Raw genomic sequence first — 22,400 nt, 5'->3', positions numbered from 1 at the left:
AATCTTAAAAAACCTTTCGGTTTCTGGCCATCTATCCTCGGAGGCGACTTCCTCGGTCATCCATGGCGATTTGGGCTCGAATAAAGGTCGTTTTTCACTTTTTTTCTTGTTTGTTTTATTTGTATGCAGATAAAAAAAAACAGTAGATTAAAGTGAAGCGAAAAATAAAAAACTGTAAATATAAACCTTTTGGATTGATTTCTGTTATCTCAATATTGGATTCTCTGTTCTTTTTTTTTTTGAAATACTCGTTTTTTATTGATTTCTCAATGTCTTTTTTACAGTATTTTCAGTGGCTCTTTATAGCCGTAATGAAACAAGAAAATAAAAAGAAATCCATTCATATTTGCTTGATTCGCGATTTTCTGATTTTCTTGCCATCTTTGTCAATACTGTTGTAACACCCCGACCCGAGTCCGTCGCCAGATTAGAGTTACGAGGCATTACCAATCAAAATCTGACCCAAAATTATTATTACAAAAATTAGTCAACAATTTATTTACAAAATTGGACCAGATATTAAAACATTAATAGACACAACAATGCCACTTTTGGACAGCAATAATCCTCCTCCTAACGGCAACATTTAACAACTAAAATACAATAAGTGTCTTAAATCGGACAACCAATGATTCACATCACAACCTTAGCATATTAATTATCTAAATACCATAATTATGCCCTAATTTGGACAGTCAATGCTTCATAATATAACAGCATCATATTAATTAGCTAATAACTTGTCTTAAGTTCAACTTTAACTCCTTCATGCAGTACAAACCGAACAGCATGTAAGTTAACTTCAATTTTTTTTTATATATACATCGAAAGCAATAATGAATGAACATCAAACTAAATAAAATTTTAAAGTATGGAGTTCAGCAGATTAAATAACACTTACTTATCTATCATAGCTTATACTAAAATCAAATATGTATAATTAAAATCTCCATTTTAATGACCTTTAAAACTATATGCATAGACACCAAAATAGGTCAAAACAAAGTAAGCCATTTTCGCATGGCTCGTATTCTCATATCCCAAAATTAAACATATTAACTAGACTATACATGCCATAGGTTCGAATACAAAATATATAAAATACCAAAGACGGTCGATAGTGTGATAGACTATGCTGACGATCCCCGAGCTCGTAACGTGACTTCAAAATCTATAAAACAGAGGTAAACAAATACAACACACGTTAAGCTATTTAAGCTTAGTAAATCATGAGCAAAAATTCATATATATATACTTATACTTATTCCATCATTAAGTTAAAATAAACCAAAATCATTTATATATTTATATATATATCAAATGCATATATTCACTTAATTTGACATATTCAGATCACCGGCACTTAGCCTGCTAGGTTTATAACCTGATTCATATCACCGGCATTTAGCCTACTAGGCTTATAGCCTGATTCAGATCACCGGCACTTAGCCTGCTAGGCTTATAGCCTGATTCAGATCACCGGCACTTAGCTTGCTAGGCTTATAGCCTGATTCAGATCACCAATTCCAAACTTGATAATTCAATGATTCAACCGAATACATTTATATATATACCTTTATATTATAGATTCAACTACTACCATCATAATATTTAACTTCCATTATACTTAAATAATATATATTTCACATTCGAACATATTAAAATAATCTAAGCTAATAACTTCGTTCCTTTGATTCAGATCACCGGCACTTAGCTTGCTAGGCTTATAGCCTGATTCAGATCACCGGCACTTAGCCTGCTAGGCTTATAACCTGATTCAGATCACAAATTTCAATTTCACATATACAAAATATTTCCTCAAATAATTCTTTATAACAAACGCATGTTCATTGTAGTTCATGTCCAATCAATTAAAAGTTTATAAATCATGTCTTCAATTCAATTCAAACACTTATAAATTTATAAACACACATATATATTTATATATTATTACTTAACTAAATTTAATACAAGAACTTAACATATATATATATTTATATATATATCCATCTATTTGAAAATAACTTTTACATGTATATCCGTACATATGCAGTACTACCCATATATATTTAACATTCACACCTTGAAATATGTTCAAAACCTATTCAAACATATATACGTATATGTTTCAACTCACACACACATATATATATATATACTCTTATTCGAAATTATCTATGCAAATGCAATATACATACTTTTAATCAAACTCAAAGATTATACATGAATGTACATATATATTCGAATTTTGTGTTTACATTTATAATCCTCATATCATCAAATATTTTCAATAACATAAACATATTGATACATGTTTAATATTCAAACAATGTATATATATTTTTCTATATACCATTCGTACTTACAATTAATTCAAAGACTTATATAGGCATATATTCATATATTCGAATATGGTATATACATATATACCATTTATATTTCAAACTTATTCAATCAAACTATTTTTAATTATAGATCAACAAAAATAAAATAGATATACATACATATATACTGATTTAAATACGTTAAATAACTAGTAGACTTACCTCGGACGATGGAAAATCGAAGTCGGACGATTATTCGACTAATTTGGCTTTTCTCCGATCAAACTCCGATTTCTTTGGTTCTCGATCTAAATATATTCAAAATAAGATAATTTATTTATTAACACATTCAATTTAGTCCAAAAACACATAATTTGGAAAAGTACTATTTTGCCCCTAATATTTACACTTTTTGCAATTTACTCCCTATTGCATAAAACACAATTTATACAAAATTTGCCCATACCACACAAGGGCCGAATATTCATGGTTCTCATACAAGTCCACACATTGCATTTATTTCACATTTTAGTCCCCAAAAATTTAATTTCACAATTTAGCCCTATTTACTCAATTTCACTAAAAATTCCAATACAAAACATATTAATCTATCACATATCTTTCATTTTTCATCATCAACTATCACAAAGTCAAAGCATTCATCAATGGCACATTTCAAAATCATCAACAATTCACAAAATTAAAACATGGGTTTTGAAGAACACAAAGCAACGATCTCAAAAACGTAAAAATTATTAAAAACCGAACAAAGAACTAACCTCAATCAAGCTTTTATATGACCGAATGTAGCTAGGTTTTCTTTATTTTTCTTTTGTTTACTTTCGGCTAGTGAAGAAGATGATAACCTTGAATTTTTCTTTGTTTTTAATTAACATATATTAGTTTGTTTTATTTATTTACCTTATTAACCTTTAATAAATAATTTATATTTCATATAACATAAGGATGTAATTGTCCATAGCCACCCACTATCATTTCAAATGGTCTAATTGACATTTAAGACCCCCATTTTTAAAAGACAACATCAATTGGGTATTTTTAGATTTAACCCCTAAATTTTCATTTTACGCAATTAAACCCTTTTTATCAAATTGAACATTCAAACGATTAAATTTCCACACGAATTTTTCACACCTATAACTTAACATATAATAGACACTAAAAATAATATTAAAATATTTTTTTGATTCGAATTTGTGGTCCCGAACCACTATTCTGATTAGGGTCAAAACCGGGTTGTTACAACTGTTTTGTTGCCTTTCTTGCTGTGCAGGTACAAGTTTGGTGAAGGCGCGCGCGTGGAGACTTGGCTCGTGCGAAGGGGCTTGGCTGCGGCGCTAGATGCTACTGTTTTGGGTATTTGGGCCATATTGTAATTGGGCCACTATTTTTAGATTAGGTATGGGTTTTGGGTTTTGTAATTTGGGCTTATTTTTATTGTAAATGGACTGAACATCTATTGTTTACATTTCAATCGGGCCCGGGAAAATTGGGCCGATTACAAAAATATTATAAATAATTTTTTTTTTTAATTTTTCACAATTTAACCAAACAAAGGTAGTGAAAAATCCTTCACTTCACTTTTCTTTATTAATTTTAACTTTCCAAATAAAATAAACATATATACAGTGGTGGAACCAGGATGTTAACTTTGGGGGGCAAGCTAAAATCTGATGTATTACATAACAATCGATTTAAATATATAAACAATCGATTCGAAAAAAGAAGAATCAATATTCCACCATAACAATAAATTTAAACATAAAATCAATCGATTTTGGGAAGGGCTATAGTATATATACAAAGGAAGAAATTTCAAAAATTTTAAACCTTGGGAGGGCTTATTTATATTTTTGGGAAGGTCATAGTATATCTTAAAAAAAAGCTAAATTGCAAAAAGTTTAAATCTTGGGGCCTATGACCCCTGAACTTCTACTAGTCTCCTCCATTGCATATATAATTTCCTTTCCTTAACCCTCCTCTTTTATTTTCCTTTAATTTTTTCCCTTTATAATTATTTACTTAAATATAGTGTTAAAGATTCGCACTTTATCCAAATGTATGAGAGATACATAACTTCTCTTCAAAACAATGCATGTTTAGCTCGAGAAACGTTCGACTACTTGTTGTGTGTGAGTGCGAAATAAAGAGATGGTAGAAAAATACTTTTGAGACGTAGGTTGAAGAGAATGAATTGCAGGCAAAAAGTGAGGAAGAATGAGGGAAAGATGAGTTAGAATGGAGGTCGGAAAATTTTTTAATGACATGGAAACACAATATTATATTATTCGTTGGAGACTATGGCTGATGTGGTAGAAACTTCATGGGCTAAAATCAATATTCTGAAAATATATGTATCATATTAAAATATTTGCTAAAGTAAAAGGTTCGTTCATACTATTATCCTTTAGATTTATATCAATTACTACAAAGAATCAAAATAGGTGTTGGTGGGTCGTTGCTAGATCTAGATGTGGGCCAACCAGCCGAGTATTAGTATAAAATATAGATGATGAACTGGGTCTAATTATCTTCCATTAATGTTTTTTTTTACAATGACTGTGCTCAACAACAGTGAAAATGGCGAACCCCAAATAACCCCTCTTGACCAAAACGCCAACAAAAGAAAATGATGGCAGCAGTTGCTTGGAGGTCTTTATTGCCTGTAATAATGATCTCTATTTTCATGGTATACGAAGATTGGGTCTCATTCCCTTCTTGCAAACTCCTCCCAAGCACCACCTACAGTCCCGACAAACATGTCGAGAACGTAGATGATTCGCTGGAGGATCTTAAGGTTATGATGGTTGCCAACTTGCTCTTGCTTGGCTCTGAAGCTGGGTTTGTCAACCTCTATTTCAGAGACTATTACATGTCCAAGTTTTTCAAGGTCAAATTTTCTTTTTGTAATCTCTGTTTGCTTTTATCTTATGCATTAAGTGAAAGTGATGTTAATTATTGAAATAATGATTTGGGTTCATTGAATTCTTTAGGGAAATGGGATATTTTGTTTTGAAACATGACTTGGCCTTACTGGATTGGAGGTGTGAAGTTGCCATTGATGATAAATAACATTCATTCTAGAGTAGAGATATATAGGGATTCCGAAATGCCAGTGTATTTAGGTTCTTTTTAATTTATTTCTCCTATTCTGGAAGTTGCAAAAATGCAAAAAAGAGAAGCTAGTAAAAAGCTAAACCATGTTGATTAAAGATAGGGAAATAGTTAAACTCATAAGGTAATCAAATATAGTTGTCCTATCTATATGATCATACATTTCTCTAGTCACGGAATAAGCTTATAATTCTTTTTCATTAAAACATGCTTGGTTTTGTATTTTTATTTAAAAAAATTTGAAGTTAAAGATATTGATAATCTTCGCTAATATACAATGCAGAAATCTTTTCAGAGTTTGAACCCTGATATGCTACTAGTCTTAGGTGATGTTTCTGCGAAAGGGTCAGAGTTGTCGAGAACTAAGTGGTTATCGGTGCTTCATCAGTTTGATAACATGTTGGGTCCATTTCTTGATCTTCCTTTACATGTTATTCTTGGTGATAGGGATGTTGGAGAGTGTAGTGGTCTTTGTGCAAACTCTGTTACTTGGATAGCTAGGAATTTTCCGGGGTTGGATTCATCAGGATGTGGTGCTTTCGAAATTAGCAATATCAGCTTTGTTTCACTTAACGCTGTTGCGTTGCTTTGTGGTAACAATAAACTCCGTTTTGATGTTGAGAAGGTTATAGAAAGGGAAAGTGTGGGTCTACAAATGGAAATAGAAGGCATGGATGAAACAAACAATGGGTTTGGCATGTTTAGCGAAATGTCCAATGACTTTAGGTGGAGAGTAAATGCTATGAAATCCGGTTCTGGTCCTGTCCTATTACTTCATTTTCCCTTGTATCGGTCGGGGAAGACCCATATATGGGAAGGTAGTACTTTCAAGTCTATCATTGATCCATCGGGCAAAGTTCCAGCTTCAGCACAGCGCGAGTAAGTTTGTCTTATCACTGCATTCTATATGGCTTATCATGGAATAATTCCTTAATGTTAAAAGTTTCATGTCTGCACTTCAGTTTCGGTAATTGGATGTTAAGGGTATGGTATTGAACCTGCTATCTTAATATTCAGTTCCCAATGGCCAAGTAATTATAGATTGAACTGTCATCTTTCTACTACCTGGTCAATCATGGGTCAAGGCCATTTTTATTCGTGGGATCATGGGAGATCAAGGGGATGAATAATGTTGTTAAATAAAATAATTTAAGCAAAATTTTGTGCACTTCTGAGATCTGGGTTAGCATCGCATTCCTTAATCATGTCAATGGAATATATGCATGTAAACTGAATTTTTACCATGTAATATTTTGTTTTTATTTTTATTTTCCACTTCTGCTGCAAAGCATTTTAATCAATAGTTCCAATTTTCTTTTCCTCCAGAGGCTTTTCTGGGACCGGCCCTTATGATCTATCACAGACTGTCCCACCAAATGCTACTGAATACATTTTTCATGCTCTTAAACCTAGGTAAGCATCCACTAGAGAATCTGCAAGGAATTTTCTGTTTGCTTGTCTTTGCACTTTCTATTGTTACCTAATTGTATGTATGTCTCCTGCTATTATTTAACCGTCTTCAACTACCGATAATAATTCATTTCCCCCTTTTCTGGCATAATTGTATGCTTTGAACGAATTTGATATCTTTTAGATTGCATCTTTGGAGGATTAGATGTTGACTAACTACATTTTCAACAAATTAAGTATCACATAATAGAACTTATTATTACCTACTGGCATCTTTGATGTTAGTTAGATATGGCTGCAGGCACAAAAGTAACATTGATGAAGTAGCTACATTATTAACTTTGGGAAGTGAAGCAAATTTGTCTTTTTGTCGAATGTCTGTTATTTCCCTTCTTGTTATAGAATTTTCTATTGCTTTAAGAGAATATTTTCCAGAACTGACATGGAAGTGGATTTTATGTTGTGACATCAATTTCCCTTTCATTTTCTGTATGTAGGATTATTTTTAGTGCTCACACACAAGAATTTAGTGACCACACTCACCCAGATGGGACTCGAGAGGTAACAATTCCAGCCATGACATGGAAAGTGAGGGATGATCCAGGTTTTATTGTTGCAACCTTCCAAAGGAACAAAAGTGCAGTAAGTGTCACCTATTGCTCTGTTGCTAGGGAATCTCGTATACTAATAGCCTATACTTCTGCTGTGGTTCTGTTTCTATTCTTTATTGTTGTATCAAATACACTAGAACCAAAAGGTTTAAGTTGATTGTTTGGAATACTTGCCAAACATTCTATGTTATGCACTATTCACATTAGTGTCATCTTTTAACATAGCTGGTGATTTAACATCATAATCTTATTGATGGTCACCAAACTAACTATAAATATGATTAAGGCAAGCGCACCAATCGAACAATAGTATAGTTATGGTGAGTAGGGAATATCGTATCCACGAGGACTAAAAGTACTAGTAATTATCGTTTTTCTATTATTTAGTTGACAAATTGGAGTGATTGTTTTTAATCTAAATTTACTAATCTAATTTATCTAGTAACGCAACAGAGAATAAAATAGGAAAATAATCAAAGATAACCAATGAGATAGACAATACCCAGGAAAAAATCCACCTAAACTTCACCTATTATTATAAATCTAAATTAAACGATTTATTCACTTGTGTTTTGATTTGTAGAAATCCCTAAATTATGTTAATATCTCTTTTGAGAGTAAGAACAACTAACTCTAGGTTAATTAATAGAAATCTCTTTCTAATTAAAGATTTGACTCTAATTCGGTAGATTTATGTCATCCTATTTCTAGGATTGCATGCAACTCCACTCAATTATACTAGATCTACTCTTAAATAGGGATTTTTACCCCATTGAAATAAGCACATTAAATATGAATTAATATCCCAAAAATATTAAAACACGAAATAAGCATACATAATTGAGAACAAGAATCAATATTTATCGCATAAAACTGAAATTAAATAATAAGATTCATCATAGTTTTCATCCTTCCTAGGTATCTAGGGAATTTAATTTATAATACTAAATGGAAACATCTCAAAGTTAGGATAACCACAAGACATAAAGAAACTCAATAAAACTTCGAAAGAAATTAAATAAAGATCTTCGATTTTGAGGGGGTTCCACTTCCGAGTTGATTCCGATGGCGTTCTTCGAGTGTTTTCTTTGAACTCCTCTGATTGCCCCTTTAGGTCCTCTTCTAATTGGTATTTATAGACTTTAGAATGTTCAGAAAGCCTAAAAATTGGGTTTTTCCGCGTATTTGGGAAGCAGGGTGCGAAATCGACACGGGCTGGCACATGGGTGTGTGGCCTGCCCGTGTGGAAATGCCCAGGCCTGTGGATACTGAAAACAACTCTATTTGTCCGATTTTGACTCGTTTTTCGCTCCCAAATGCTCTCCTAAGCATAGAAACATGAATTTAAAGGATTATTAGCATCGAAATCACTAATTTGCATAATTAATCATCCAAAAATACATTAAGAATGAGATTAAAATATGTTACTTTTACAGCTTATCACTTATCATATTTCAGGGGTTGCTTTAAACAAAAAAATCTGCTTAGGTGCAGAATGAAAATTTGATATTAGTTCGAGTGCCATTAGTTTTCCTAATTTTGTTATCTGTATAGCTGATTGTTGTTTATGAAATTGTATTGCATTGATTTGCAAGTTATACCTGAATGATAAAGCGCTTAGGGCAATATCTGTTTGGCTAGTGGTTGTGATTTCCTATCTGGTGATGCCTAGCTTCTTGGCTACTCAAATTAACTAGAGATTGTTTGGCTATCAACCTGCTGAATTTGTCAGTCCCTGTAACACCTCAAACCCGACCGAGTAAATTCGACCCGAATCTAGCGTGTCACATTAACCACCGATGTGACTCTCCATTAACTCCTAACTTAACCTCCAATACACCACTTAGAGATAGCATGCGAATAAGGTGTTTAAACTTTAACAAAGCAACGAAAGTCATGCATTCATATAACATAAGAGTTTGCATGCAAAATAGATCAGAGTACATAATTATGCAAAACAATAATTGTTATATACTTAGAAACATTTATAGGTTCGCATCACTTAAACCTTTCACATAACATTCAAACATAGCTCAACTACCTTAATATCATAAGAGATCGCAAGCCAACACACAAACATGAGTTTGCAGTTCAATCTAGGTTCGCACAAAAACATGAATTCGCAAGATACAACAGTTCGCATACAACGATATAAAACTTTTAAGTTCACAACAGTTCACATAACACCTAAAATTCTCAGAAATCATAGTTTCACTAATTATTAGTCTTTACAAACAAGAAAAATATGCATGCAAAAAGGAATATTACACTTAAACAGGGTTCTCGCAAACATGTAAGGGTTTGCAAAGGTAAGGGTACGCATGTAAATATGGTAAGCATACCTAGGGTCTCGCATGTAATAAAACTATCACAATAGGGGCACGTTTGTAATCAGCATACAGTGGTTCACATGTAAATAAATTAACACTACAAAAGCACGCAAGTAATTTATGCAACATAAATGGATCACAAACCAACAAAAATACACATGTATGAATAACATCGATTTATTAATAATGGAAATAGAACATATGTTTCTAGACATGGTTCGCAAGAATAAAATTAACTTAAAAATAAAACATACTAAATTCAACTTTAAGTAAATTGTTTAGTAATCAAATCAACGATATAAATATTGTTCTAAACAACATAATAAAGTCCTATCACTCGTCGTTATGGTTCGCCAATATTAGTTAGGTGCTTTGCCAGATCGTCAACCTCGTCAATGCTATTCGTGACTTACTTGAGAAGTAAGAGAAGAGTGGGTGAGTTCATTGAGAACTCAGTGAATAATCAGAAACGTTATGCTTTAAAAATAGTGTTTGAAAACAGTAGAAACTTTAGTTTGTAAACGTTTTGCGTGTTGGGTTCGTGGGTAGGATTGCGTGACCCATTTCGCATCTTTCAACAGAAAAACATCTTTTGTGGAAACAGTTTTTAAAAAAACGATGCTTATTAATCATTTCTTTGAAAACTTGCTTTAAAAGGAGCTTGCATTAAACTTGCGAGACCAGTTTTGTTCAAAATCATTTAAAAACCTAAGTCTGGGCTCGCCTTAGGCCGCGAAGTCAGCTCGTACATAATTTTCAGAAAACTTTAAACAAGGTTTGCCTTTGGTTGCAGGACCAATTCACATATCAAAATCTCGAATAGAGTCAACCTTTGGTCACACGACTGGTTCGTCAAACAGAGTCTTTGTCTCGTTGAATATGTTTATATCCAACCTAGTTTGCAAGAGAGCACATAGAATGAAACATATCACAGAAAACTCGTATGCAGAGGTAGGCTCACTGAGAAGCAAAACTTCGTCTTATTGGATATATAAATACCCAACCTAGTTCGCAAAGGAACACGCTGAATGAAACAGAAGCTTAGTGAGCACTCACACTTTTTGGTACACAAATGAGAGAGCTTGTACAAAGCTGAGCTTTAATAGAGAGCTCGCATAAAGTGAATTGAAAAACATTTGCTTATAAAAGCTTGCACGTTAAGTGCCTTTAAAGCACAGTTTAAAAACTTTTCTTTTCAAAACATTCTTAAAACATTGGCTCGTATAGGAGCTCGCATAAAACTGTGGTTTAAAATCATCCTTTTAAAATATAATTCCGTAGCTTAAACAGAACTTTTCAAAAAACTTACTTTTGGGTTTCGAAATCAGAGTTTCCTTTTTAGAAAACATTACGGTTAACATAATAAATAACATAATCGGAGTAATCTCAGACCACTCATCGAAAACGACGATACTTAAATGAATTTGGCTTTACCTTTGTCCTTGTTAGAAGATGGTCTGGTTGGTTTGCAATAAACAAGAAAATTACTAACAGAGCATATAGATTTCACACATGCAAGCGAACCTAGCTTTTGGGACGATCAATCCTAACAAGACAGAGACTTACCCGAATTGCTATGAACAGAATCTAGAACAAAGACTTTGAGGATAGAATATTTAGTGAAGAATTTCATAGAGTTAAGGGTTGTATGTATAGACTTAAGAGTGCTAGATATCTTTGGATACCCTATTTGACTTAGAAAGTTGTTACTTGCACGTAAAGTATTCCTAAATTTACTAAATCACTTTTTCTTAATTTGAGTCTGACTGCATCTTTAACCGGCAAACTCAGTTCGCCACACAAATTGGCGAACCCCAACTCGCTAAACAAACTAGCGAACCCCAGCTCGCCAACACATTAATGAACCTGACTCGCAGGGAAACTGGAGAACCCCATACCATATCATTTGGAGTGCACTGCTGCCGGTGAACCCCCTTACTGAAACTCTCTTTGTGAACACCCAGCTTGCCTAACTTTGGCAAACTCTCAGTTCGCCCGACTTTTGGCAATCCCAGTTTGTCGGAACACTGACAAACCTTCACTTCGCACTACGAAAACTTCCAACCTCGATCTCGGGATGTGACAGTCCTCTCCGTCCTTGTTCAGATCATAATTCTGATATACTCTTTGTTCTCCATAATCAAGATATTAGAACTTTCTTCCTTAACCATCAAACCATCTTCATTGGGTCAGCTAAGGTGCTCAGGAGGGCTAAGTTCCAAGTTTCCCATTCTCCTGTCTTCAGATTCACATTCTGGAATCCCATAAATTTGTTTCGTGGGATTCAGTTTCCCATCCTTGAATACCTAATATATATATATAGAGAGAGAGAGAGGGAGAGAGCAACACCGCATGCCTTCCTGCCATCCCTCCAGAGTTTTGAACTCCAACTTTGACTGTAAACCTCCTCTTCTCATTGCATTTGGTGTCCATATCTGAAACTGATACAAATCTGATAGGTTTTGGCTTCCTGTTAGTATGGTTCTGGAATACTGTTTGAAGTAGAGCTTTGTTTGGCGATGGGGAGGAATTTGTAAGAATAGTTTGAGAAGCTGAGCCCATAGCTGAAGTTGAAAATTTTGGGCCTTTTATAGATTCTGTAGGGAGATGGTTCAGTGCACATTCTCATGTATGTCATCGGTGTTTTGATGAAACTTTGTTGGTATCTGAGTAACAGGCAAATTTTCACCTGAATTGAAACATGTATTGTAATATTGTCATTAATCAATAGTGATGGATTGCGTCTCCTAGTTTTTTAATTCAAAGGATTGGAGCTTATCCTACAATCATAACTGAGATCACCTGGGTTATGGTCACCAAAATAGATGATTTCTGCTAGTGTTAGTCCTCCAGTTTTATGTGTCAGTATTGACGTCCTCCAGTTTTATGTGTCAGTATTGACGTCATCTTCACGACTCTTTTAACATGACCTCTCTCGTCAGTTTGAACAACTTTTGTAACAGCATCCGATCTGTTTCTTTTACTCTTTTAAGTTTTTACTGCTGCTCAGTGCTCCTTTGTACTTTGTCGAGAAAATGAAAGCTATTATATTGTAGTTTGGTTAAAAAGAAAGAAGAACGCTATTAATTTAGACCCATGTTCTTCTGTTGTTTGGAAGTTTAGATATATGGATAAAATTAATTGGGTTTAGACGTTTGATTTCATGTTTATTATTCATGTCTTGAAAATTTTCAAATCTAATCAATCAAATCATGTAAGCATTCTCTTATCCTCTTGCATGTTTCTATTGATAAAGTTGAAATTAAAGAAAGCAATCACCAAAATATTTGTAAACTAGAAATTACGAACACTGTGAGAGTGATAGCTTAAATAGAGTGGTGATGTGAGTGATGGGTTGGGGAGGGGGCAGCAGGCTTCCAAGATTACTGTTTTAAGGTTCTGTTTTCATTCTTTTACTGCATTGCTTTGTTCCTAATAGGGAAATAGCATTGTAGGGAATACAAAATCATCACTCATAATTTGCAAGCAAGAGAAAATTATTCTTAAAGGTGACAAAACAGCTTTTTTTATTGGAATAGCAGGATTGTATTTCCCGTGTTTTTGAGAGCCATTCCTTTGTATCATAGGATGACTGTTATCTCAGATTCTTTGTCTTCAATGCTCAAGAAATGAGAACCTTCCTCAATGACCATCAAACCATCTTCATTGGCTGTGCTAAGATGCTCGCAAGGGCTCAACTCAAATTCAACATCTGCTCTTTCCCCAGCATTCAGAATAACACTCTGGAATGCAACCAGTTGTTTTTCAGGCCTCCCATTACCAGCTTTTGCTGACCTGACAAATAGCAAAAGTGGATGCCTACCTGCCATATCACCATGGTTTTGAGCTCTAACTGTGACTGGGATTCTCTTACTGCAAAGTTCTGTTCCTATCTCTGAAACTGGTACGTGTTTGAGAGCATTTGAGTTCTCAAGCTCAGCCTTTGGAGACTTTACCGGATGGTTTAAATAGACCGTGTTTTGTGCTACAGGGAGAAATTCATAAGAATAGTTTGAGTAGCTCAGACCATAACCAAATTCAAAAACCTTTTGTCCTTGGTAGAACCTGTAAGTGCGTCCAGGATAGCCTGATGATGGTTCAGGACGCATTCTCATGTCTGTCATTGGTACTTTAACAAAACTCTGTGGATACCAAGTAACCGGTAACCTCCCTCCTGCATATAAATATGAAGCTTATAGCTTTAGTAAATTTATCTCCAGTATAAGAATGTCTTATTGCCTTTGTTAGCATACAAGCTTAATGAATGAGTATAAGAGTTCACCTGGATTGTGATCACCAAATATAATTTCTGCTAATGCAAGACCTCCAGCTTCACCTGGATAACCAGCCCATAGAATACTCCCAATGTGTTTATCGTATTTGGCAAAGCTTATATCTACTGGACCTCCAGAAAGAAGCACCAAAACAACTGGATTCTTAGCTGCTCTTGCGACTATAGAGATCAGGTTCTGTTGCTTTGGTGAAAGAACCAAGTCTACACGATCGAGTTCTTCCCTCTCTTGGGTTTGATCCAATCCCATTACTAACACCACATATTCTGCCCCTTTTGCTACTTTCACAGCTTGGTCAGTCAAAACATAAGAACAGTTAACTGCATTACAACCTGGGTGATACGTGATGTCTTTAACATATCTTTGCAACCCTTGCAGAGGTGTAACAGTTTTGCAAGGAGGGCCTGCATAGTTGCCAAGTAGTGTTTTTGCAGAATTGGCATTAGGGCCTATTACTGCAAGAGAAGCAGTTTTTGCTTTCGAAAATGGGAGGAGTCTGTAGTTGTTTTTTAGAAGGACAATGCTGTTGCGAGCAGCCTCAAGGGCAAGATTCTGATGCTCTTGGGAACAAACTTGGTCTGGACCAATCTTACCAAAAGGCTGTTGAAGTGGATTGCCATCGAAAAGCCCCAGTCTCATTCGAACAGAGAAAAGGTTATGAAGGGCTCTATCTATTTCAGATATAGGCAATTTTCTCTTTACGACAGCTGATTTGGTGTAGTTCTTCAAATAGTTACCACAGTTGACATCCATTCCTGTGAATTCATCGATCAAAAAGTTCAGATTCATATGATGCGTCTAGCAAGAAAAGAATCAGAATGATGGAGACACCATCACAGTCTAATACATGGAAAAATTTGACCATACTTGGGTCAGATACATACAGATATTCAATACTCGTACTTGTAACATAGAAGAAAGCTATTCATACCAGCTTTAAGAACATCGGCTACTGCATCCTCTGGTAATTTAGCATATCCTTGTTCCTCATGAATGATGGAGACAGCATCACAGTCAGATGTTATGTACCTGACTATATTTAACCAAAGAAAACCACAAAGTTTGTTATCTGTTTGAATTATAACCTGTATTTTTGTGCTATTAACAGTCTTTGTCATTATTACCCATTGAAACCCCATTGTGCTCTGGCTGTTTTTGACAAGAGATTGTAATCTGCACAATTGGGGACTCCATTAACACGATTGTAAGCACACATTATCCCACTGGCTTTACCTTCCTCTATGCAACTCCGAAATGGAGGCATATATGTATCTGCTAAATCCTGTAAACTAACCTGAAATCCATAATAAAAAAGAGGAAGGACATAATAATTAAACGTAGCAGTCCAATAATCAATCAAACTGAAGCAAACAAACAAATATTAACCTTTGCATTAAAGACAAAACGGTTGACTCCTTTCCAGTTATCCAAATCATAAGCTGTAAAATGCTTACAACAAGCTGAAGCTTGAAGATGATGGCCAAGTTTCCCTGCTTCAAAAGTATCCCCTTGTATCCCTCTCACGAACGAGACTGCATATTTCCCAGTAACAACAGGATCCTCACCTGGTGTCTCTTGCCCTCTTCCCCACCTTGGGTCCCTAAATATGTTAATATTTGGTGCCCAAAATGTCATCCCCGTTGCTTGTCCAGCATTATATATGGCTCTAGCTTCCCTTCCAACTGCCTGCAAGCCATCATAAACACGTAAACACGAGATATTAATAAGTAGAAAAATACAAAAAGGAAATGGTCTTTATAAATACTTGCCTGACCAATGCGGTAACAAAGATGAACATCGAAGGAAGCAGCAGTGAGAATGACTTGGGGGAAACTCGTGGCGGACTGAATGGTTCCGTTGAGACTCATACCAGTATGTAAAGTGGGGAAATAGGCAACACCATGTAAGGCTTCGGACCACCATTCATACTCGGGGATGCCGAGCCTAGGAATGGGTGGAGCTGAGTTAACGAGTTGGGATATCTTCTCATCTAGTGTGAGCCTGGAGATGAGATCTTGGACTCTTTGGTTGATGGGGAGTGTAGGTTTGCAGAATGGGTAAGATTTGGTTAGTGGGTGAGATGAATCGCAGGCAAATGGCGGCCGACTTGACTCTGCTAAGATAAACACCACTGTACTAATGTGAATAAGGACAAAGGGATATTTCAACTTCATCTTCGTTACTATTTTTTGAGCTGTGAAGTAGAGAGCAGGAAGCGTTAGCGTTTTTATAAGACCGACAAGGTCACTGTTCTCATTCCATCTACTCACTCATTTCTTACAACTTGTTTATTTTTCTAAACTTTTATTTGAATTTTTCGGATAAAACAAAAATTTACATTAAAAATTTACTTCTTTTAATATATATTTTTATGTTTAAATATTATGTAATTTATATCATTTGAAAATTATATGCTACTTACATGTGACACGAAAGGGTATCAGATCTTAGGATCCAATAGTTCTTTGGGAGTTTACTTAGTATTGGAGGCTGAACTTTAAGATATCTTTGAGAATGTGTCTCTTCTATTGAAGCAGGGGTTTAATAGAGTGTTGATTATTAAGAAACAGTTGAGATTATTCAGGACAACAATTCAAGAAATTTTAGTTCTACTTTGGTTAGGTGTATACACCAATCGCTGGAAAGGGCAGTTCAATGGAGCATCCAACATGTGCCAAAATAAATAATAAAGTTGCTGATTTTCTCGCTAAATTGAATCGAAACGATGAAGATAGTTTACTTTTGTTTAAACAACCTCATTTAGAGGTTTTAGGTCTCTTTATTAATTTATAAAATTTTAAATTAGTAATGGTAAAGTTACACTTTGGTCTCTCACAAAATAATAAAAATTTAATTTAATCTTTTAAAAATTATAAAAATATAAATTATTAAAATAATAAAATTATATTTTTATTATCGTAAAAATATATAATTTAATTCTGCATATAAAATTTTCTAATTTCGAATCAGAAATTTCTATGAAAATAAGATAGAATGTTCTAAATCCTCGTCATCTTTGATTGATGGATGTAAGAGATGATATACTAAACCAGGTAATCACTTCCATTAATTCAATCCAACTTTAGCAATGATGTAGATTGGAGTGGTTTGCAGTTAGCCAATATTGGTCCACAGCAAGGGGGATCATTGTAGAGATTTTCTTTAAAATTATTTATCGTTTAATATAAATATTTTAAAATGATTATAAAGAAACTGATAAAAATATCTATAAGAATATTGATGTACATATTCTTCTTCTATTAATAAATTTATAATTTCACATCTTTTTAATATTGTTATAAAAATAAATTAATTATTTATCATTTTTAATAGTTCGTTTTTTTTTTAATTTTTATCTTTCTCTTATAGTTATTTTTGAATCCAAACACACACCCACCATTAATTTTAATCTTATTGTTATAGTATCCAATCTCTGCCCCTCCAAAAAAATTTGTGTGAAATTTTTAATCTTTATCTATAATATATGTAATATTTTTTCTTTCTAATTTAGATTTCAAAATTACTTTTAATCAATAAATATTTTATACCACCTTCAATTCCCAGAGACATCATTATTGAAAGGGTTGGGTAGACCCAAACATGTAACATAAAACAAACGGGGGAAAAAAAAAAAGGATATACATTTGAAACCGACAATAAAAAAAATAACTTCAAACCGACAAGTAAAAAGTAAATAAAAAAGAAAACCGAAGTAGTTTCTTAAATTAGGATATACATTTGATCTTAGGGACTTCTGATAAAATTATTATTGCCGACATTTTGGGGGGTTTACGAGTAAGTCCCACATGCATCAGATTATAATAGTAACCGGCGATTTATCATCTCCTACAACCAAGAAATGCCTTCCTTCATCCATTACCATCACCCCATACTCATTAGCCCTACTTAGATCCTCACAGGGACTTACCTCAAACTCAATCTCACCCCTTTCCCCTCCACTTAGAACCACACTTTGGAACCTAATCAATTGTTTCTTCACCCTCCCATCTCCAACCTTTCCTTGCCTCGCAAACAACAATACCGGATGTTTACCGCTCATCTCCCCATCATTTTTCACTCCCACACCAACCTTGAACTTGTTTTCATCACACACTTGCGTGCCTAGCTCCGATACAAGCTTGTACCCTACGGAATCCCAGCTCCTAGTTGTATGTAAACTTGATGAATGGTTTAAGTAAAGATTCTTTCGGGACACATGACTGAATTTGTATGAATATTTTGAGTAACTAAGGCCATAGCCGAATTCAAACACTTTGTCTCCTTCATAGAATCTGTAAGTGCGACCTGGATAATCCGAAAACGAGTCCGGTCTCATTCGCATGTCTGTCATTGGTACTTTGGTATAATCTTGTGGATACCAAGTTCCCGGCAGTCTCCCTCCTGCATGTATACAAAAACATGCATGTAGTGAACTAAATAGCAATGAACGACAATATTATCAATGGCCTATTTGTTACCTGGATTATGATCACCAAAGATTATTTCGGCAAGGGCAATACCACCTCCTTGTCCGGGATAACCAGCGCACAAAATGGCTCCGATTCTGGGATCGTCCTTGGCAAAAGATACATCAATTGGACCACCAGAGAGAAGCACCAAAACAACTGGTTTCTTTGCGGATTTTGCGACACTGGTGATGAGTTCCTGTTGCCTCCCAGGAAGCAATAAATCGACACGATCAAGGGCCTCTCTTTCTTGAGTTTGGTCTAACCCCATTATCAACACCACGAAATGTGCTCGTTTCGCTATATCGACTGCTTCATCAATCGCAATGCTCGAACAAGAAACAGTATCGCAACCCGGGTGGTAAACGGTGTCCTTAACGTAGCTCTGTAGAGCTTGCAAAGGAGTAGTAGACTCGCATGGAGGACCTGCATAGTTTCCTACAAGTGTCTGCGGGGATTTTGCATTAGGGCCAATTACAGCCAGGGACATGGCTGACTTCGGAAGCCGAAGGAGCTTTGCATGGTTCTTCAAAAGGACAATGCCGTTACGAGCGGCTTCGAGTGCTAGAATCTGGTGCTCGGGGGAGCAAATTTGATCGGTCCTGATGTTGCCGAAAGGATTGTGCAGCGGATTGCCATTGAAAAGTCCTAACCTCATTCTAATAGCAAAGAGATTATGGAGAGCTCGGTCTACCTGGGATTCAGGCAGTTTTTTCTGCAGTATTGCTGATTTCGTGTATTTCTGCAGGTAGGATCCGCAGTTGACATCCATGCCTGTGAAATGGCATCTAAATAAATGACAAGAATGAAATTTTATAAAATGCTAAGTGTCATTTGGAGCACAGAAATTACATAGACAACTATCACCTTTGAAATTCTTTTATGATGCTTGTTACAGATATGATCATAGATGAATTATCAAAATTTGGTAGTATTTTTTAAAATCCTATACCTACACTCTACCCATATATAAAAATGGGGTACGCAGCACTTAAAAATAAAATAAAACAAAGGTTTAATTATGCCTCAATCCCTATTTTCTTCGTATTTTTGAAATTTAGTCACTTTACTTTTATTTTTAGGAATTATTTGAAAATTAAAGTTCAATTGATAATATTGATAATGAATTTTTATGAAATTTGAATACGTTGCATTATAGTATCCAAATATCTTATTTTAATTTTTAAACCAAATAAGTAGAGAGATTAATTTCTTGGAATTAAAAGTAGAGAGATTAAATTTCAAAAGTTGAAGGTACAATGACCAAGGGCATAATTAGATAAAAAATAAATAGGGAGAAAGCAACATTAGTCCCTAAACTTGGTAACTTCTCCAAAATTGGTTCATGTACTCTTTTCTTGTTCACATTAGTACCCAAACTTAAATCCTAACAAACAATTTAGTCCTTTTTTTTAATACAATTAAGATGATTTTTAAAAAATATATATACTATATAAAAATCGAAATTTATAAAGTATATATAATAGAAAAATATAAAAAATATAAAAATTAATAGAGATTTATATAAATTACTAAAAATTGCACGTTTAATAATTTTAAATTAAAATCTCAGTTTTAGATATATTTTTTTTAGAATTTTGACTAGATAAACCTGCATTTATCCCACTCATTTAGAACATGCATTTTTAATAATTTTTTTACGTTTTTCTAATTTCAAAAAAAAAAATTTAAATCTTAAAATTTTTATTATTTTTAATAATTTTATATAATTTTTTACTATTTTCTAAAAATTTTATAAATTTCTTATAATCTATTTTTTTATTATAAATTTTTATTTTTTTAAAAGAAATTCAGATGTTTTATGTCATTACCTTTTAATGGTGTTTAAAAAAAACTTAAACTACCTGACTGAATCCAATTTAGAAGGTTAATACACAAAAAAAAAATTATAAACCAAATTAAAAATTATCAAATTCAACAACTAAAGAGTTGCTTAAATAAATAAATAAATAAATAAAGAGTTGAAACTTACAAAAAAGAAAAATCTAAGCATCCGAAAGAAGACAAAAAGTCTTTAAAAAACGTATAGAATGATAGCGGGTGGAGTCTTGAGTGCAATGGTATATAGGATAAAGAAGATTATAATACCAGCTCTTAGAACATCAGCCACAGCATCTTGGGGTGATTTGGCGTATCCTTGTGCGTCATAGATGATGGCCACTGCATCACAGTCCGATGCTATATACCTGTTTACCATTTCCATTATTCCACAATTCCCAAATAAAAGCATTCAAACCAAAAATATATTACCCTTTGAAATCCCATTCGCCTCTCACCGTCTTTGACAAGAGGTTTTGGGGTCTGCACAGCTTGGCACTCCATTCACTCTATTGTATGCGCACATCATGCAACTCCCTCCTCCTTCCCTTACGCACTTCTCGAACGGTGGTTGGTATGTATCCGCTAAATCTTGCACCGTAACCTACCATTTCACAAATACAAACAACTTGCTTCAACAGTTTCTTCTTCAACCAAGTTGGATTTTACGTTACTTACCCGAGCATCAAAGACAAACCGGTTCATTCCCTTCCAGTTATCCAAATCATAAGCTGTAAAATGCTTACAACAAGCTGAAGCTTGAAGATGCTGCCCAAGTTTCCCTCCTTCAAAAGTGTCACCTTGTATCCCTCTTATGTACGACGCTGCATATTTCCCTGCAACAAGTGGATCTTCCCCTGGTGTTTCCTGCCCTCTTCCCCATCTGGGGTCCCTAAATATGTTAATATTTGGTGCCCAAAATGTTAACCCTTTTGCCTCTCCTGCATTATATATTGCCCTTGCTTCTCTTCCAATAGCCTTCATTAACAAGTATTAGAGTCTTGAAGATTAACAAAGTTTAGACTATAAAGCAAGGAGAGAAGAGAGAGAGAGAGAGTTACTTGTCCAATGCGGTACCATTGATAAGCATCAAAAGAAGCGGCAGCGAGAATGACTTGAGGGAAGCTAGTGGCGGCTTTGATAGTACCATCGAACTTGATGCCAGGGCCGACATTGGAAACACCATGCAGTGCCTCCGACCACCACTCGTAGGCGGGGATACCAAGTCGTGGAATTGCAGGAGCTGAGTTAACAAGTTGAGAGATTTTCTCATCTAAGGTCAACCTGGAAACAAGGTCCCTAGCCCTTTGAGTAACGGGGAGTGTACTTTGGCAAAATGGGTAGTTTTTTGTTGTTGGGTCTGATGAATCACATGAAAACGGGGGCGTAGTTGTTGAAGCAACATGGATGAACAATGTTAAGGAAACCAAACACAGTTGTTCAAACTTCATTGTGGAGGTGATCAGTAGTGAAGCTGAAGCTCAAAGTAACTTCCTATTTCCTAGTGCAGCGACAAGTGAAGTTGTTTCAGTTTGATCCATTTATCAGAATTGTTAATGACATGCTTGCCCTTGCATTCAACATTTCCAAGTCGGTATTTTGGGTAATATGTAAAGATTAGCTTTCTTCTACCTTTTTCTTTTCCTTTTTTCACTGTTGGGTCAGCACCGAGGGTTACGTGCGAGTGTAACGGTTGTAACTTATACCAAAATAAATGATTGTCATGAATTTCCGAAGCTTTTACCCAGAAGATTGGGCCTAAGTACTTTTCATTTCAGGAAATATTTCACTGTATAAGCCCAACTAACAGTAATCTTGAATTCTCCAGGAGGACCCAAATTGACGGGGGAAGAAAGCAGTGTCATGTATGTTCATCGCATAAATCTATACTCTCAAAGAAGGTTGATCGCTGAGATGGGTAATGTTACATGTATGTAAATTGCTACCATGCGCTTGTTTCAGCGAAGTTATGTTTCTAACGTTATCCATCTAA

The 22,400-nt window shown here is 34.6% G+C and overlaps 2 protein-coding genes, 1 long non-coding RNA gene and 1 pseudogene across 4 annotated transcripts; 1 reads left to right on the top strand and 3 right to left on the bottom strand.

Annotated features, from left to right (window-relative positions):
• Positions 1–251: 251 nt before the first annotated feature.
• Positions 252–3,193, bottom strand: LOC107921874 (uncharacterized). Its single transcript, XR_001691123.2, has 3 exons — positions 3,104–3,193; positions 2,547–2,632; positions 252–1,171 (listed from the first exon to the last, which is right to left on the bottom strand). It is a non-coding gene; the product is annotated as an uncharacterized lncRNA (long non-coding RNA).
• Positions 3,194–4,791: 1,598 nt separating this feature from the next.
• LOC107922478 (metallophosphoesterase 1) lies at positions 4,792–15,172 on the top strand. 2 transcript variants are annotated; one of them, XM_016852540.2, is made up of 5 exons: positions 4,876–5,235; positions 5,743–6,338; positions 6,786–6,872; positions 7,367–7,511; positions 14,481–15,172. In XM_016852540.2, the coding sequence occupies exons 1-5, from the start codon at positions 4,975–4,977 to the stop codon at positions 14,523–14,525; spliced, it is 1,134 nt and encodes a 377-aa protein (XP_016708029.1). In that variant the 5' UTR covers positions 4,876–4,974; the 3' UTR covers positions 14,526–15,172. The 2 variants fall into 2 exon arrangements, with proteins under 2 accessions (XP_016708028.1, XP_016708029.1); XM_016852539.2 differs by lacking the exon at positions 14,481–15,172 and having other exon boundaries at positions 4,792–5,235; positions 7,367–7,686.
• On the bottom strand, positions 13,194–16,313 carry LOC107922477 (probable beta-D-xylosidase 7). The gene is made up of 6 exons (XM_016852538.2): positions 15,872–16,313; positions 15,489–15,788; positions 15,227–15,396; positions 15,034–15,131; positions 14,093–14,857; positions 13,194–13,984 (listed from the first exon to the last, which is right to left on the bottom strand). The coding sequence occupies exons 1-6, from the start codon at positions 16,274–16,276 to the stop codon at positions 13,392–13,394; spliced, it is 2,331 nt and encodes a 776-aa protein (XP_016708027.1). The 5' UTR covers positions 16,277–16,313; the 3' UTR covers positions 13,194–13,391.
• Positions 16,314–17,913: 1,600 nt separating this feature from the next.
• On the bottom strand, positions 17,914–21,858 carry LOC121213611 (probable beta-D-xylosidase 7; annotated as a pseudogene).
• Positions 21,859–22,400: the final 542 nt, after the last annotated feature.

This window comes from Gossypium hirsutum, chromosome D01 (genome assembly GCF_007990345.1).
Source record: "Gossypium hirsutum isolate 1008001.06 chromosome D01, Gossypium_hirsutum_v2.1, whole genome shotgun sequence".
In the NCBI taxonomy this organism is placed as follows: domain Eukaryota; kingdom Viridiplantae; phylum Streptophyta; class Magnoliopsida; order Malvales; family Malvaceae; genus Gossypium; species Gossypium hirsutum.
This window is presented reverse-complemented; position numbering and strand designations above follow the sequence as displayed.

Coding starts and splice junctions, on each gene's coding strand:
- LOC107922477 (XM_016852538.2), bottom strand. CDS start 16,276: ATGAAGTTGAAATATCCCTTTGTCCTTATTCACATTAGTACAGTGGTG. Junction 15,132..15,226: donor GCACAATGGGGTTTCAATGG/GTAATAATGACA, acceptor AAATATAGTCAG/GTACATAACATCTGACTGTG. Junction 14,858..15,033: donor AGCCGATGTTCTTAAAGCTG/GTATGAATAGCT, acceptor ATGAATTCACAG/GAATGGATGTCAACTGTGGT.
- LOC107922478 (XM_016852539.2), top strand. CDS start 4,975: ATGATGGCAGCAGTTGCTTGGAGGTCTTTATTGCCTGTAATAATGATC. Junction 5,236..5,742: donor ACATGTCCAAGTTTTTCAAG/GTCAAATTTTCT, acceptor TATACAATGCAG/AAATCTTTTCAGAGTTTGAA. Junction 6,339..6,785: donor CCAGCTTCAGCACAGCGCGA/GTAAGTTTGTCT, acceptor CTTTTCCTCCAG/AGGCTTTTCTGGGACCGGCC.